We start from the raw sequence: 17,119 nt of genomic DNA, 5'->3' as shown, positions 1-17,119 counted from the left end.
AACAAAGATGTCACAATAAAAAAAAGGAGGAAGAGTAACTGTCAAGCTTTTTTTGGAAGTAAGAATTAAGACATGACAGAGGATTGCGATAAGAGATGTAAAAGTACGACAAAAAAACTGGAGGAAGAATTAGTGCTGAGCAAGTTGTTTGGTTGCAGCTATACTGTTGGTCATATTTCATGCCATGTGTAGACCAAACAAGGAAATGCACTTAGCAGCTCCCTATTAATGAGCAGTGTGTGTGTGTGTGTGTGTGTGTGTGTGTGTGGAAATGCCAGCATGCACAAGATTTACAGGAGGTGGACACTTTACAACCACCTTTAAACTGCAAAGAGATCAAACTACTGAGCAGATAAACAAGGCCAGGCGTTATCTTTTGTATCAACTCTTAATAAATAAATTTTAAAAGCCTCAAATGGCGTGTAAAGGGTGTTTTCTGGGAAATTACTGCGGAAATGTTTCAGCGATTTGGCTCATCACATTAGACTAATTATAATTGCAAACGTCATAATTCACATTAATGTACTTCAATGGAGGCCCAGTTAATGTGGGTTCAGCTGCCCACTCTTTCCCGTCTCGCTTTTCAAATGGATGTGAATGGATGTGACGGTGTGGCCTGTGCTGCGAGTGAGAGAGGAGTGTCTGTGTGCGAGTGTGTGAGCGAGACAATGAGCTCAGTGTTCGAGCTCCGCGGAGCCTGCAGCCGGCCTGCCTGGCCAACCTTACGCCCTGCACGAGACAGCTGTTCCTCTGCCATATAAATAAGGAGGAGCGAGGGATTGAGGGGGGAGGGGGGGGCGAGACCAAAAGAAAGAAAGAAAAAGGGCAAGAGAAACATAGAGGAGTGAAGAAAAAGAAAGAAATAGAGAGAACAAACACTCATTGAGACATAAAACAAGACTCCAGGGGGTTGGGGAGGGAGAAGAAGCAGACCTTCAGTGTAGTTTTAGACCAGCAGTTTGTGAGTAATGCTATTTCATTCATCTAAATTGTTACTCTGATTACAACTATGGGTACAATATATGTATAACATTGTGAAGGATGCATCTGATCCACTGGACTGGTTCTCATCACTAATGAAGTGGATCCGTTGTTTCATTTCTGGTCCACATATAGTTGGTGAGCTGGTGATGGGTGAAGCTCCCATCGATACTGAATGGGCATCACAGCAAAATGAATTTTAAATGTGGAAGCAGTGGAGGGCATTTACTGTGAAATGGAAAGTCCTGCCAATGATTTGGCTATAGCCAACATTAGCATTAGCGTAGCTCTGAAATACACTGTAGAAAATGAGGTCATCTAAAACTGCAGCAACAAACACAGGCTTTTTTGTTTTTATATATTATTAGCAAAGTTCAGACTATTACCATCTAACTGTGAGTGGAGGGATGTCAGTGTGTCTGTTTGCACACAGGAAGGACAATGTTTGTATTTTTTGGATGAGCATTTAACATCACTATTCTTCTTTTACTTTTCTTAAGGAAAAGGTGAAACTACACTACAGGCAACACAGCACCCAGTCAACAAATTAAAGTATCAAAGTCCTGGTGATAGTCACACTTTTTGTCCCAAAAAATCTTAATATAGTTTTTAACCATTTTAGGAGCTGATAATTTCTATAAATAGTAATAATAACAATACTTTTATAATGAAAATGAATCCATCATTCAAGTAACTCTACTCTATGTAGAGAAACAGCAGGAGCTCCTGGCAGGAAAAGTGACGCAGAAGACATACAGATGGTGTGATCACACATGTGCGAGATGCCGCAGTTCAGCAAAACAAAAAACGCATGCAGGCAGCGTGCTGCCAGGGTTACCGTCGCTCTGCAATTTCACCACAATTGAGTCGAGGTGAAAAAATTTGCTGCCATGAGCAAAGTAACACGATCATTCTAAACACTGGTGTGATCAGGTTCACGGTGAGGGTGTGTCTGTCGTTATGACTTGTGTGCAATCCCATAAACCTTATAGTACGGTGGCCATCAACATGCCCGTGCACTGCAGAATCTGCATGCAAATACATGAACGTGCTGCTATAACCGGTGTTGTGAGTTTTTGCATCATCCAATAACCTGAATGTGAGTCTTAGGATCACTGTCCTTAAAATTATTACTGGTACTGATTAAATGAATGTGTGTTTTCTAAATCAGATCCGACGTGTTAACAATTTCATTAGTGGTTTAAACTTAAAGCAGAAGTAAGCGATCCGGTCGTTTTGGCTAATGCTGCGTTCCAGGCAGGCTTTTGAAACCGTAAATTACAGCTTCAAGTCACAACTTACGACTTTGTAGCGTTCCAGGCAACCCACTCATGTTTTTCCGACCTGTTTTACCTGTGAAAGTCACTATAACGGCCACTCGTAACTTCCGACCCGTGAACTCGTACCAGATCGAACTGGTACAACTTCACAGGTCGGAAAAACACGAGTTACGGGCTGCCTTGAACGCACCATAACAGTCCTCGTCCCTACGTCACCACATTCACGCGCATCCCTTGGCTGCACACACAGCCCTGCATGCCGTTCTCTCTCCTCATTGGATAAAAACTGTAGGATACGAGAAATGTTTTCTCTTCGGCTCAGAGCAGAGCAGAGTGACTGACAGACCCGTGTTTCGGTCCAAACACTCTATGTAAGTGATTGCTGTCGGAAGATATAACTATTTAAGACTTCTATTAACACAAATATATCACTTACTTCTGCTTTAAGTGAGTGGATGAAGATCTTGATGAATGAAGATCTTAATTACACCTCAACATAATACAAAAATCACTCAAAATACACGTCCTTGACTCTTTTTATTCATTTAATTGTTACATTTCCTTTAATACTCACAGCCAAAAAATGCCAAACTGTCAAAGGCTCCAGTCTGAAACAACAGCAGGCTGGGTTGTAATGGGTCGACCCTGGTGCAGTGTAATTCGTCCTTGCTCTGACCCCCGGCCCTGTAGACACACTGTACGCTGGCTCAACATTTCTATCCCTCCCTCTGAACCCACTGCTGTTATACTCACGACTCAACACCTATCTGCCTCCCCCATCACCCCCCCTCCCCCCCTTTTTTTCCTTTACCCCTTCTCTTCTTCTCCCTCAAGGCACCAACCTTCAACAATTTATCCCTCCATCCTTCCTTCTTCTCCCCGTCTCTCTGTGGGGAATGTCCCAGTAATGCCAGACTAATAAATCATTCATGGCGCTGTCCCCCCCCCCCCCCCCACCACCACCACCACCACTCCCCTGCACCCCCCACCTCCTTCTCCTCCATCCTGCCATCCTCCTCTCCCTCTCTGCTTTACTGTAGCAGTGGCCGCATCACCACACCCGCCGACTGCAATCTACACGCACGCATGCACGCACATGAACACACAACAAAAATAAGAGTTAATCAGCTCTGTTTTTTGGCCGGCTCCTACACAGGCTTAGATTACTTAAAAAGCATGCATCATAAATCGGATGTGGGAGGCAGCAGCATCGCCTCAGTTACAATACAAACACATACGTCAAAGCCCAGACAGGTCATAGCCACACCAGACAGATAGAGAGAGACAGGAGGACGAGGGGGGGGGGGGCAGAGAGAGAGAGAGAGAGATAGAGAGATATGCACAGAAACAGAGAGAGATGGGAGAAAGAGGAGGAGGGATGACTGCGAGCGAATTAGAGGGATATAACACATAGCTGCACAGTCTGAGTGTAGGATGTGTTTGATGCGTAGATAAGCAGAGCAGGTGGTGTGTGTGTGTGTGTGTGTGTCTGTCTGTAACAACCTCTGTCCAATAAGGAACCATCACGGCGGCTACATCACCATCCAATGGTTGACTTCCAACAAACCGTCTCCTCTCCTCCGGTCCTCGGGGTGAGACGACACAGGGCGGCTTTCCTCCCGCTCTCTCTCCCGTTTCTCAGAAAATAAGTAACCCTGACAATTTGTCTTCCTTTGTCTCCACTTCCACGGCTAAGAGGACACGGCAGCTCTGTCTTTTGTACGCGCACAAAGCAAAAGGGTCACCGGCCACCAAATGCTTCCAATGGTCCCTAAAAACTAACGTAATGGTGCGTTCATGTGCATGACCTGTTACACTGCCTCGCCCCCCAAGGACCTCCGATGGCCCTTTAGTGAATCACTTCCATACACACACACACCGCCTTTTTTTTTAAACAGCCTGCACTGAAACAATTTATTTTGTGGTGACAATGTGTTATTAGTTAACGCATTAAACGCTTGAATGTGAGCGAGCGTGAGAAATCCGCTCACGCGCAAACAGCACAGTGAGCACAAACTTTGTTTAGAGAGCGGAAAATGTTTTACGATTGTAATCTTTTAATAAAGTAATAACAGAATGGAGCTGGTGTTTTTTTTTTTTTGCATGATTTAGCCAATTATCACATGATTGAATGGACTTTGCATTAATAATTAGCAATTTACATTCATTTCCCATCCTCAAAGCAGCAATTACTATCCAGTTATTTCACCATGTAATAAACACGCTTGAAACTTTCTAGAGATCCAGTGAACATGAAGTTGTCAGAGTTGAGTTAAAGTATCGAGCAGAGGCTGTTCTTTTAAAACTCCTCCTCGCTGGTGCGTTCAAGTGTCCCACAAGAAATCAAGCATCTGTAATGTAATACCTGAACTATATCACAACAACAAACAAATCTTACAGAATCCTGATACATACTTAATCGGCACCGTGGGAAATGGACTGTGGTTTAGTGCAAAGTAGCAGCAGTTTGTTTGTAGCGTGCTTACAGTAGGTTAAAGCAGCTACAGGACTTTCAGATCCTTTAGGTTGGTAGGCAGATTTGTAGAAGTGATAGACGAGGATGAAGTGACAGACGTATGACAACATGGAGAGTATGGCTCGGCTGCTGCCAGCTTTCTTGAAGTGAGCGATGATCACAGGTTTAAGTGCGCTGATCTAATGTTTCAGTCTGAGCACTCCTCGCATGAATCACCTCTGAAGTGCACTCACTCCATCCCCTCGCCGTCACTGTCTATTTCAGCTGTTTCCTATTACCAATAATGCCTCGCCGAGCGTCGTCAGTCTACGGCGGCCTGATGAATCGCCCCTCTCTCCCCTGAGGTCGCACTTGACTGACAAATGATGTCAGCTCATCAAAAGCCTGATTCAGACAATTAAATCCTACAGCTCGTGCAATTTCAAACAATCAGCACAACAGTAACTCATGATTGTTATTCTTCTATTAAATACGCGGGGGCTGAATGATATGCAAATCATATGGCCATTATTTTTGGCTTATTTCCAGTCAGAGGGGATATTTTTGCATTTCACTGTCACGGAAAAAACTTGTCCCCCTAAGGAGAGTATAATTTATAGGCCGTGTAGATACTGCAGGTATGTTGTGACACGCTTTTTACTTTTGAATGAATGAAAACTGCTGCTCCACTAACTTGTGGATTTGTGCATAATTTCGAACATATTTCAATTAATTGTTTGGGTCTAATAAATATATAGATACAAGTCTTGCATTTAATCTGCTCTCACTTTAATTCAAACTTTAGCCCTGGTCCCAGTGGATCAGTTGATGAGCTCATATATCACAAAGGCTTTGTCCTAACCACAGGGGTCCTGGTTCGACCCACGGCCTGCTACGAGTCATCCCTTCTCTCTCTCTCTCTCCCTTATAAATCTAAATAAAAAGGCACTTTCTATAAAAATAACTTTACATATCAAAACGTTATGCATCTTTTCACCGATGTTAAACCTATTAGACTATGTTCTGATAACATGAAGATGAACCTCATCTATCTAATAGTCCAAAAAATACATAGATACGGCTCTCTAAGGATTTTATTTTTTTACTTTTAGCTGATTTTATAGCTGAATTTAAGCTTCTACAGACTGGAGTCTATTTCAAAAACTAAAAACCTTTAAGTTTACAGCAGAAGAAACGGAACCTTAGAAAGTTACATCTAAAAGGGCATTGAGTTTAGCTAAATTTAGTACAGCCTATGAAGTGCTGTACTACTAACCCAGATCTGGATCCATCCAATAGTGAACATGGTGCAAAGAAACCTCTGATTCTCCGTGTAAGACTTTAAATTAATGGGTAATTTAAGACTTATAAGACAAGCAGATACCCAGTGACATAATCCTGCCATAAATAGGTGGGCTGATGGGAACACTGAGGGCTGGCGGACCTTAAATCACACCCACATTTCCCATAATTCCAGCTTTTAGGGTGTGAAAGAACAGTGACAGTTTTTGCTGGAAGCCTCTAAAGGCTCCCACCGCTCCATGCCTGGACCGCACTTTGGGAACGACGGGTTTACACTAGTAGGCAGCACAGCAAAGCACTTCTGTGTATGTGTGTGCCATAGATAGCATGTTCATTTAACGAGTGAATAATATCCCTCTGCATGTCCAATGAACTGTGGGCTGGGTGGGGGGGGCACATGGGCCAGGGGCAGGAGGGGTGGGTGATGATAACACAATAGGAGTGTTAGGGAGTGTGGGAACCAATTCTCCCTGGGACAATAGGCACTTCCCAGTGGCCACAGCATGCCCATTCACTATCAGCTGCTGGGCTGGCGTAGCGCGGCGCTGAATATGCACCAGCTCAGCACAATGCTGCTTTCTCCCAAACAAGACCAGACTGTTTCCTATCCCAAAGACAACACAGGCCCGTTCTAGCCTATACACAGCCTCATTCTCACATAAGCAGTCTCTCTCTCTCTCTCTCTCACTCACTCCGTGTCTGCGTGTCTCCCTCGCTTTCTCTCGCTGTCACACACACCAACAGGAGGGTACTAGCAACCAGACCAGGGATGGTGGAGCCGCGCTGCAACTAGGCCACCAGCTTCTTCCCCACCACAGCTGCTGCTGCTGCTGCTGGTGGTGGAGATATTTTTGGGCTGAAATGTTATTAGCGTAACCCAGTTTACCCAGTACCAGGTGACTGCTGGAAGAGTCGCTCTCCGCAGGGACGCACACACTCAAGGACAATGCGCACGCCAAGTGGCGGGAAGGAGAGGGGCGGGGTGGGGTGGGGAGGCGAGGCGAGGTGGTGCTGAAGCAGGAGAAAGAGGATGAGAGATGTGATGAGTGATTGAATTCTGCGGGCGGAGAAATCACCGCTGCACACTGGGAAATTTGGATAAACTATATTTGCGCGAGTGCGTGTATGTGAGAGTGTGTTCCTGTGTGTGTGTGTGTGTGTGTGTGTGTGTGTGTGTGTGTGTGTGTGTGTGTGTGTGTGTGTGTGTGTGTGTGTGTGTGTGTGTGTGTGTGTGTGTGTGTGTGTGTGTCCATGCGTTGCTCTAGCATGACCCGGACTCAAACTGGTACCCAATCTTTTCTTTTGTGTGCGCGCCCTCTGGTTGCTGCGGCAACGGAGCCTGAGAACCCAAAAAAAGGGAGGGCGGGGCTAAGGGAGAGGAGTGCGAGTGTGAAGGGGACGCAAGCGTGGGAGTTTTTGAATGCTGCTTCACCGACACACACACACACACATACACTCACACTGACACAAACACACACACACGGGGAAGTGAAAACGTACACTGACACAGCACTGAGCTCTTAATGTTTAACATACAGCTTCTACTATTTCCCACTCAATGTAATCTTAAGAAAATGTCCCAGATTAACTGTGACCGGATTAGCTATGAAGAAAACCACACAAAAAAAACGGAATAAAAAACATTTCAGCGATCAGTTCAGCGATGACTCATCAGCAGCATTCACTCATCCTTTTATTTATTTAGCTCAGAGCCATGCTGCTGTGCTTCTTACACAAATGACTGAAAGGAAGTCAGATGCTATTTTTACTCAGTAAGCAAAGCACTTTTCCAAGACCATTTAGCACCTCACATATCTCTCAGTTTTAGTTCATGATTCTAACATTATCAAGCGTCACAACCTCCCTATCAGCCACCTGATATCATTCCTCAAAAAGCATTTATACAGTATGAATTGATTATTTATTGTATCACAAATTACTTTCTACTTTCACTGTTGGGTTCTGGTGCTTTAATAGTTGATAATTATATTGAGAGAATTCTCGTTTTCTTCTAGGCTTCCTTTTACCCCGTTCATACTTCAATTCCCTTGACTTGGCCCATTGTTTTCACTACAACCCATCATCACTGCCATCACCATTAGTTACAAATATTGCTCTTTCACAGGTTTATACATCATACATGTAGTCACTGGTCTAATAAACAGTTTGTGCTTCACTCATCTGTCTTAAAGGGAGCGTCTTGATAATGCAATTGTTAGATGAAAAGGGCTAAATCATAGACTAAATCAAGACCATTCCTCTTTTCTCTTGATATCATGGGGTCCAGACCAGGACAAAGGACACGAGGTGGACAGACAGTCTAGGACTCAACAAAGTGCTGTTTTATCCTGACAAATATCTTTCTTTTGTGTGTACTTGTCTTGAGAAAGTCTTATGTTTCCTTCTCCTTCATTTACCATGACCTCTGCACAACTACAAAGCCTGTTGCATGGATTCATGAGCTCATTTTTGTGGCGTATCTACACTGTCTCCAGCTGCAGTGTCCCTGCAAAGCCCCACACAGACACACACTACACGTCTGAGGGGATGGTAGGCTAAATGCTGGTGAAGAGTCAGAGCAGACGTTTGGCTGTTCGTGGTGGAAGCTAGGTCTGGTTGTGGTTGTAAAACTACTGTCATGTTAGCAGTTATGCTAACGCCTGCTTTCTGGCGCAGTTAAATTTAGCTTTCTGCTCGGCTCTCGTTGTGAAACGGCAGGTTAGACGACAGCCTGTGTGTTTGCATTCGTTAATTGTGGTAAAGATACCGAGAATAACTTGTTTTACTCGATTTATTCCAATCATCTGAGCGTCATCCAGAGCATTATGGCTGCTCCGTCAAGGTCTCCCTGCGCATTTCCCCGTCGTGACACTTCTCCTACCTGCATGGAGTCGGCGCTGATTATTTCTCCCTGAAGCCGTTTCCCGATCTCTATCGCCAGTTTGGACTTCCCGGTGCCGGTAGCTCCTAAAATCACCACCAACGACGGGGCTATCGCTCTCCGCAAGGCGAGCTGCACGCTACGAGTGGACGCCGCCATGATGCTGCTGCTCCGGGGACCAGCTGACTGTCGCCGCGCATGCGCATACGGCGTAGGCTCGAGAGGTGGGCTCTGTTACCAAGCAACAGGCAGCCGTTACTGTGGCAACACTGATTGATGGGGCCGATTTCGTTCTCAGACTAATAAATGTGGCTCTTTCGTAACATCTCAGCCTTCCTGATGCAGATCACGCGCTGATTGGTTCCTTCTGCTTTTGCCTGGATTAAAATCAGTTCATAAAAAACGATTCACACAATGAAATGTCTGAGCACACAGCTTACTACTGTTCCATGTTGCTGCATTTGTGAATAGATTGATGGTTAACATTTACAATGCCTATGAAATGTATTTATAGGGTGAGCTGAAGAATCGTTGGTATTGTTTCTATGGAAACTATCAGGGCTCTGCAACGTTGAGCAAAGATGCTTGTTGTCATGGCAAAGATGCCAGGATGAGTTACCTTGGAGACAGCACAGAACAAATGGTGGCCGGGGGGAGGGAGATGCGTGTTCACTCATACAGGTGGTTTGTAACAAATGAGTGTAATACAATAACACCATGATTCAGTTTAAGGCGATGCTGGATTTGAATGTAGCTTTAGCCAGCTGCAGTAATATAGGCCTATGGACGGTTGGATGATTATTGTTCTTGTGCATGTGAAAGGGAGAAACAGGGAAGACAAACACCTCATTTATGATGTCGAACCATGAAATTTATTAATTTTATGACTTACTCTTCATACATAGAGGCTTATGAGGTACAGAAAAAAACAAAGTGCTGAGACAAGGCTCCAAAATCACCATTTGAACTCCCAAAGTAAGCAAGCAATGTCCACTGCTACCATGACTGTGCCAACCGCAGACACCAGTGATCAATACAAGTTAAACAAAACAAAAACACGGGGCAAACCACTGCTGTGGCTGCACCTTATTGAAAAAAAAACTGAAAATCAGGGCTACTGGTGGTTTGTGCTGAATCCAGGTAATTTGTATAAAGAAGGCAGAGGATAAAGGGAAACAATATTTGTAAGTAGCCTATTTCTTCAACCATCATGAATTAAATCCTCCCTTTTCATCTCAGAGGGTGCTTTATGAGGTTATGTTATACATACAGCATATTAAATTACAGGGTTTTCCCCTTCAAGCAGAGTCGATGAGCCTATCACAGGACCCACGGACTACTTGGGAGGGTGGGGGGAGGTTCCTGAGTGCTGGTGAAAGCAGGCGATGCTACTTGTGATCCAAGTCATTTACAGTACTAGATCCAGGGCTACAGTGTTCTGTTGCATGGCTTTTGGGATGATAGAGAGCACCGGGTTCTGAGAAGAAGAAAAAAAGGTAGAGAAAGCTGTAACATTTAGGACTATAGAGCCAGAGGTTTAAACCGGTAGATCTTCTTAGGCCCTCCCTCCACCGCCCACACTCCATGCCACATTTAAGTGAATGCCACAGCTACAGTGATTGGATTGAATACCACCAGCGCTTTCAGGTGCTTTTCCACTCCCGACAGAGAGAGAAAGCAGACCACACATACCAATTTTCAGCACATAACCACCAATACAGCCCTGGCGGCTACCTAACAAAAATAGTCATTAGCTCACACTGAAACACAACTCGGTAGGAAAATATAGTATAAAACTTTTGTCAACTCTTGACTTGTACAAATAAAGAAACCCCAAAAGACAGAAAAGTAATGAAAACAAGTAGGCATTACAAAAAAACAACAACAAAAACATGGTGTGACAAAGTGGCTAGTGTGATCAATGTTCAGTAAGTGTTTTATTTTGACATTTTCATAATCATTTTATTAACAAAAATAGAAGCTTTGAGTTATCTTTGAAAAGCCAGCAAGCCCGGCCCTGGTTTAGCACGCAAGGCTCAACAAGAACTAGGATGAGTACAGTAGACAGCTCTGGTTTTGGTTTGGAAGGGGCTGTACAGTAAGGGAACTATATACATAATATCCAACAGGATACTCTACATACATTGAAAGGCTTCTATAGGCATTACATGAAATGCAAAAAAAAGTTTACAAATATAATCATTAGTGGGCTTCATTTCCAAGCGGAAGTTGGCATCTCTGAGATATAGTAGATTCAATTTAAGCATTTTTTTAAGCTAAGAGTTTCTTTTGGTTAATTAACTGAAGCCGACATTCACCTTTTGGCTGGTCTCCATTGCACAACAATAATAAGAAGAGTGAACGCTTGGTAAAAATCTTCATACCGTTTTTTTTTTGCAGATAGTTGCTTCAAAATATGATACATTTCAAAAACAATGCCTGCCATGGCAACACATCTTCTCATTTTCCTCCAAATAAAATGCTACTAAAAAAATAAATGGCTGTTACTGTGACCGGTGCTGCAGTCGAAACATCTCGGATGTAAGAAGAAAACTACAGGTTTACCAGTGGAAACCTGCAGGCACAGAAGTTTGACCTTAACCTGAGCTATTACGAGGTGCAGAACATGTGTCCATCCAGTTGTAACATCACTGTTGCATGGCTCAGTCCAGTCCAACTACAGCCCCATGCATCTCCATTATCAGCAAGCATAAAGCTAGAAGCATCTAATGCTGACAGGGGGGGGAAAGAAGAAAAAAAAGAGGACAGGAAACAACAGGGAAGAAGGTCAATGCTATAGACAGTGAGCAAAAAACTAAATGGAAATGGAAAAGAAAAAAAAGCACGCACACACACACACAAGTTGTATGCCAGCATAAAAATGCAGAATTTTGAAAAAAAAAAAGGGGGGGGGGGGGGAAGAAACTCTAGGGGGCTCTTCAGACTGATAGAAAGCAGAGATACCACAGCTGTGCAAGCACATCTATCACAAGGAGACGTCTGACCAGACCATGCAGCAGTTAACAGCACAGTTGTAGCAGTTTATCAACTAGAGGCTGCTGCTTTCACAGCAGCCCTCCCAGTGGCAAGCAACAGTTTTGAATATTTTTAGCAGGGGGAAACATAACTGTTTGACAAATCTGTATTGAGTAACCATGGACATATTCGTCTGCCCGTTAGATTCATGAGATCAGTCCCTAGCTTGCTGTCCCGACCGGCTTGTGGCCTTGTCAATCACTCAGAAGCTAATGTGCAAACCACAAAAACAGAAAACAGAAGAAAAAAACACAACAGAAAAAAAAAAATCCACCTACAATGTGTCCAAATCAAAGTGAACATTAGTGTCTCTTCTCCTTCATGTAGTCCCAGTTAGTTCTGTGAGTGTATGTGTGTGGTGGCGGCAGACCCACGCCTCGACACTCAGGATCGTTTGAGCTGTGCCAGCCTCTGCAGCAGCTGCAGCTGCTTGGCTTTCAGCTGCTTCCTCTCCTGAGCCTTCTGCCTCTCGCTGGTGTGCAGCTGCTGCAGGTACTCCGTGGCTCGCGTCAGGATCGCCACCTTGGGCGTCTTGGGACAGTCCGCCAAGCCCGGGATCTCGTCCCGCAGCGACAGGAAACGGGAGCGCAGGTCGTTCCGCCGCTTGCGCTCCAGGAAATTGTGCGCCTTGCGTTTGTCTGTGTCCTCGCAGTCGGAGGACTGGGGACTGGAGAGGTGGGACAGGGAGTGGGACTTCGACGGGGAACTTTGGGAATGAGATGAGGAGGAAGAAGAGGAGGAGGAGGAGGAGGAAGGGGGGGATGAAGGCGATGTGGAGGAGGTGGGAGAGGAGGCGCTGAGGTTCGGCGACTCCGACCTGACCCCAGCCACGGTCACGTGAGACCTCCTGCTGTCTAAGTTCAGAGGGGCGTGGCCCGGCCGTGGCTGGTGGTAGTGAGAGTTCTGGTGGGGCTGGACCGCCGGGGCGGAGGCCTCCTGCCGGACCCTCTTGCGAGGCGGTTCGGCCGGCGGGGGGAGAGTGTCCGGGGAGGGGGCAGCGTAGTTGTGCTGCTGTTGGTGGATGGAGATGTGGAAACGCTTCATGCCGGGGTCGAGGGGGTCGGCCCGGACCGTGATGGTCACAGGTTTGCGGGTGTTGACCAGCCGACGAGGTTTACGCTGCTGCTGCTTGTGCTCCACCGTCACCACGTCGATCTCCTCCTCATCGTCGTCTTTGTCATCTTCATCATCTGAAAGGAAAAAAAGATAACAATTCAAACAAAAAAAAAGTTATGGGTGGGACAATAGCTCACATTTTTACTATTTTTTTTCTCTTTTTTACACTGCTTACGAGATGTATGGTTGTATGTATATGTGAATTATGTGGCTGTGTATATGATTTAATGTGGGTATATTGTTAAAAAAGAAAACTAAATAATAAAAACTTGATCACAAAAGAAAAATTAAACAAAAAGCTTGGCTGTTGAAAAAAACAAACACGTGGCTCAGACTGCAAGAGAGTGATGGAGCTAACTCCAAAACTCTGTCCCTCTGACTGCTTAAGCCAATTAAATGCTTCTGTAAAAATACTCTTCCCGCAACCTCGTAACACCTGTGATCTCACACACACACAACAAAAATACACACACTCACTAATGCTGTGAATCATCACTACATTAGGTCAACTCGCCGAGTGGAAATTCTCCCTCTTCATTCATGTGGACACGGTGAGGATGAGGGGCAGAGACAGGCTGCGTTGAGGAGCACTCAGGTGAAAAATCAGCAAGTCTTCAACTTGTTAAAACAGACCAGCTAATATCAAATGGCGCACAGGTTTTAAAGACCATTTGCTGCTCTATTTACTCGAGTGGAAGCGGTGTATTAAACTTAAGGGAAGGGTTATCGAGCTGATTCCCGCCAACTGACTCCGCTCTTGGGGAGCATCCCAATGCTCTTGTGAACTGAAACACTTTCAGTAATTGCGCCTCTGTGGATTCGCCCTGCTCAGATAGTAGTAATCTCTGCATGAACAACACAGTAACGAGGGGGTGGACAGGTGCTTCGGAGGGAGGAACATTCCCTGTCTAATATTACACAACATTTCTATGACAAAAAGATGACATTCTCATGTTACCAGGTGCCAGGTAACAAAACCACACAAGAAGCTCTTATATTGGCTCTTCTTTGGAGCTTTATTTCTCACTTTAAAAACGCTCAAAACGGTGTGAAATACTGCCTTAAAACTTGTGTTCAAAGAATAGTGCAGGCCTCGCCGACCTCCTAAATGGCTAATCCCGCTCTATTCACAGCCCAGGCTGGCTGGCAGGCAGGACTGGGACCAAATCCACCCACTGACACAATTGGCGCTGCAGCCTGTTGAGTGGAGGAATGCAGCAACAAGTTCCCTTTGTGACATTCCACACACCATTATGCATGGTCCAAGCTCAGCATCACATGGCAGCCTACATACCAAAGTCGACAGAGTATGGGTTCACGGATGGAAGAAAAAAAAAGAAAAAGGAGCTCTGGAGTCAAGGGGAAAATTTGGGCCAGACATAATAACAAGAGGGTTGATTTTCCCCTCCTCTCCCCACCTCCTCCTTTCCCTCCTTGTTACATAAAGTTCCAATAATGTGCAACTCTCTTCTCAATTCATGTTAAATCCGAGCCGGGGAGTGTGCGGAGGAGAGATATTGTTATCATAAGTCAGACTGGAGGAGCAGGGAGAGGTAGCAGCTGGCCTGCTGGAGCCCTGCCAAGCAGCAGATGTTTCAATGGGCGTGTCACTCTGAGCTCCAAGCATGTGTTGCATGCACCAAGGTAACGCAATGCAGTCATCATGTGCCATGCCAGCCCCTTACTGCTAGATAACGGATAATCAAAGCTATACGTTGACTGAATGAGGGACGCAAACGTACATTTAGAAACCTATAGTTGAGCATGCAAAGGAAATTAAATTAATTAAGAATAATAAAAAATAATAATAAATAGGCAACTAGAATAAAATGTGGGTAAGCAGAGAGAAAGCACAAAGTAGGCTATAAATCTACTGATCACTCAAGATTAAAAACTTGGAGCAAAAGAAAAGCTAGAATTGTGATTTTCAAAGTAAAAGTTCTGTGTTGCATCTGCTACTGACCTGATGAGTCGGTGTGAGACTCGGAACCAGACGACACTTGCTTCTTGCATCCACCGGTTAACGGGAAAGTGAGCACCGCAGCGGGGTCCACGCAGTCCGCCGCCAAGCCGCTGAGGGCTGGCGTGTCGGCGGCTGCACACTGCGCTCTCCCCGGGGACGGAACCGCAGAGCCGGCAGCGACTTTCGCGGCAGCCGCCCCCGTCCCGGGACAGGAGGCGCAGCGCTCCCCTATAACTCTCTCCAGCTGCTGGCCGGCGGAGAAGCCGCTCCACATGCAGTCCTGGATGATGATGGAGCTCAGGTTCCCGAAGGAGTCGTTGGTCGCGGTCAGCTTGCAAGGCAGGTCCTGCTGCTGTTGCTGTTGCTGTTGCTCATCCTCCTGCCCCAAGAACTGAGAGACCCACTCCAGCTTGTCCCCTAGAGACGGGTACAGCAGCCCGACCCTGCCCGACCCTTCCACCGCTCGGATGGGGGACATGGGCGGGGTCGGTACCAGCTCGAATTTCTTCCATATGTCCTCGCTGGGCGCCGTGGACTTGAAGAAATCCTCATCGTCGTGGTCGTCGTAGAAATAATGTTGGTAATGATCGAGGTGGTCCATGTCCCAGTTTTCATAACGAGGCGCGGTGGAGCTTATGCCCGGCATGGGGGCTGCAGGCTGGTGGTGGTGGTCGCGGGGGGTGAATCACTCCCTGTATCCTCGGTCTGCACGGGGACAGAGCCAATAGTTGTATCAGAACTGAGCCTTATTCTCATCAAAATAATCACACTCCCTGTCTGTGGACATGATGCCCTCTGGAGTGGGAAGGGCTTATTTAGTGCCCATGTAGGCTATACTGCTGCACCATGCTGGATAATTATACTGTGTGATATTCATAATAGACCACCCTCTAATTTAAAGGTGAGTAGGGGTCAGCTAAATAAAACACGTGTGAGGACATGGTATGAGGTCACTGAACGCACCCAAAAGTGGACATTAACACAAACCATCTTATGCTTAGGCTAAATACTGCAGAGTTAAAGTTAAACTACTCCGTTGTGCTGCTGCTGCTGCTGCTGCTGCTGCTGAGAAGTTCAAGTTTCGCAACAGTGTTTCATTACATAACACTGTTTTAGTAGTATACTGTGACAGGCAGAGAGAGGGAGGGGGGTTACAAGCGGTGGGGTGGGTGCAAATGACTGCTCAGCAGAAAGTAAGAGTGATTAAATTAGACTGAAATTGATTAATTGGTGAGACAGGTACCTCGGCCCTGCCTGCGCCAATGAAGCCGTTCGAGCACGGAGGAGTTGTAGGCTATGTAAAGTAGGAGCCTATAGTTGCTTTTAGCTCCTCCTCGGTCCAACTCCTTATCAAGCTCAAAGAAATTCAGCTGCGACCCACAAGCGCCCAACAGTTAATTAAAGCAAGCAACGACAACAAAAACTCCACACTCCGAGCAGTCATTTGTCACCTGAACCCTCCCCCTTTAAATCCGCTCCCTGTTCCCGTGCGTTTCTTTCTTTTCTTTTCTTTTTTTCTAACATCCCGACGCGGTGAAAGTTTCCATGGAATAACTAAGGCCTATTAAAAAAAAAAGTGAGATACTGATAAGAGTTTTACCTGGTGCTGAGAGTGAAAAACCTGCCTGCGTCCTCATAGATCCGCCGTGCGCAATTTAAAGTGTCCACAAAACAACAACAACAAAAAAAAGCAGCAAACCACACAGGTCCACCCTCAACGAGAAAATGTGTTAGGAAAAACGCGAGCTTCCCTCCGCTGCTCGGTGTCGGTGTCGCCTTCCGGTGGTAAACACTAAACAGTCAGCGCGGAGGATGGTGAGTCCGTTTTGGTCGCAGTCCCGCCGCTCGCAGGGCTGCGTGGGGCTTTCAGCTGTGGTCACTTTCTTTGCAGACTACTGCACTATATGATCCGGGAGAGGCAGGGTTGGCTGTTATGCATAAAGGGGCGGGTCGTAGTAGCGGAGCCACGCCCACCGTTTAAAGGCGCAGCGCACTCAAAAAAAAAAAACCCGCGCAGCTCTGCAGAGGGACTCTTATGAGAGCAGCAGCAGGTTATGACACTGATTTCATAAGATGACACCGTTCTATAAACATAATAATAACAT

The 17,119-nt window shown here is 45.7% G+C and overlaps 2 protein-coding genes across 3 annotated transcripts in view; both read right to left on the bottom strand.

Moving 5' to 3' along the window:
- Window positions 1–9,076, bottom strand: part of trit1 (tRNA isopentenyltransferase 1) — a 42,317-nt gene extending 33,241 nt beyond the window's left edge. The window contains exon 1 of one of the 2 annotated variants that reach the window (XM_083982450.1): window positions 8,900–9,076. In XM_083982450.1, coding sequence (XP_083838576.1) covers window positions 8,900–9,058 — 159 coding nt within the window. In that variant the 5' untranslated portion in view covers window positions 9,059–9,076. The remainder of the gene's footprint in view (window positions 1–8,899) is intronic. The other variant, XM_083982449.1, reaches the window with a different exon arrangement.
- Window positions 9,077–12,286: 3,210 nt separating this feature from the next.
- Window positions 12,287–16,859, bottom strand: myclb (MYCL proto-oncogene, bHLH transcription factor b). The gene is made up of 3 exons (XM_083981921.1): window positions 16,615–16,859; window positions 15,015–15,719; window positions 12,287–13,125 (listed from the first exon to the last, which is right to left on the bottom strand). Exons 2-3 carry the CDS (start codon window positions 15,658–15,660, stop codon window positions 12,320–12,322), a joined length of 1,452 nt encoding a protein of 483 aa, XP_083838047.1. The 5' UTR covers window positions 15,661–15,719; window positions 16,615–16,859; the 3' UTR covers window positions 12,287–12,319.
- Between the last annotated feature and the right edge of the window lie 260 nt (window positions 16,860–17,119).

Source organism: Trachurus trachurus (assembly GCF_905171665.1).
Source record: "Trachurus trachurus genome assembly, chromosome: 11".
In the NCBI taxonomy this organism is placed as follows: domain Eukaryota; kingdom Metazoa; phylum Chordata; class Actinopteri; order Carangiformes; family Carangidae; genus Trachurus; species Trachurus trachurus.
Note: the sequence above shows the minus strand (reverse complement) of the source record. Positions and strands in the feature narration are given on the sequence as shown.

Excerpts from the sequence above, each read along its gene's own strand:
- myclb (XM_083981921.1), bottom strand. The coding sequence starts at position 15,660 with ATGCCGGGCATAAGCTCCACCGCGCCTCGTTATGAAAACTGGGACATG. Across the intron at positions 13,126-15,014 it reads GTCTCACACCGACTCATCAG|ATGATGAAGATGACAAAGAC; the intron begins GTCAGTAGCAGA and ends TTTTCCTTTCAG.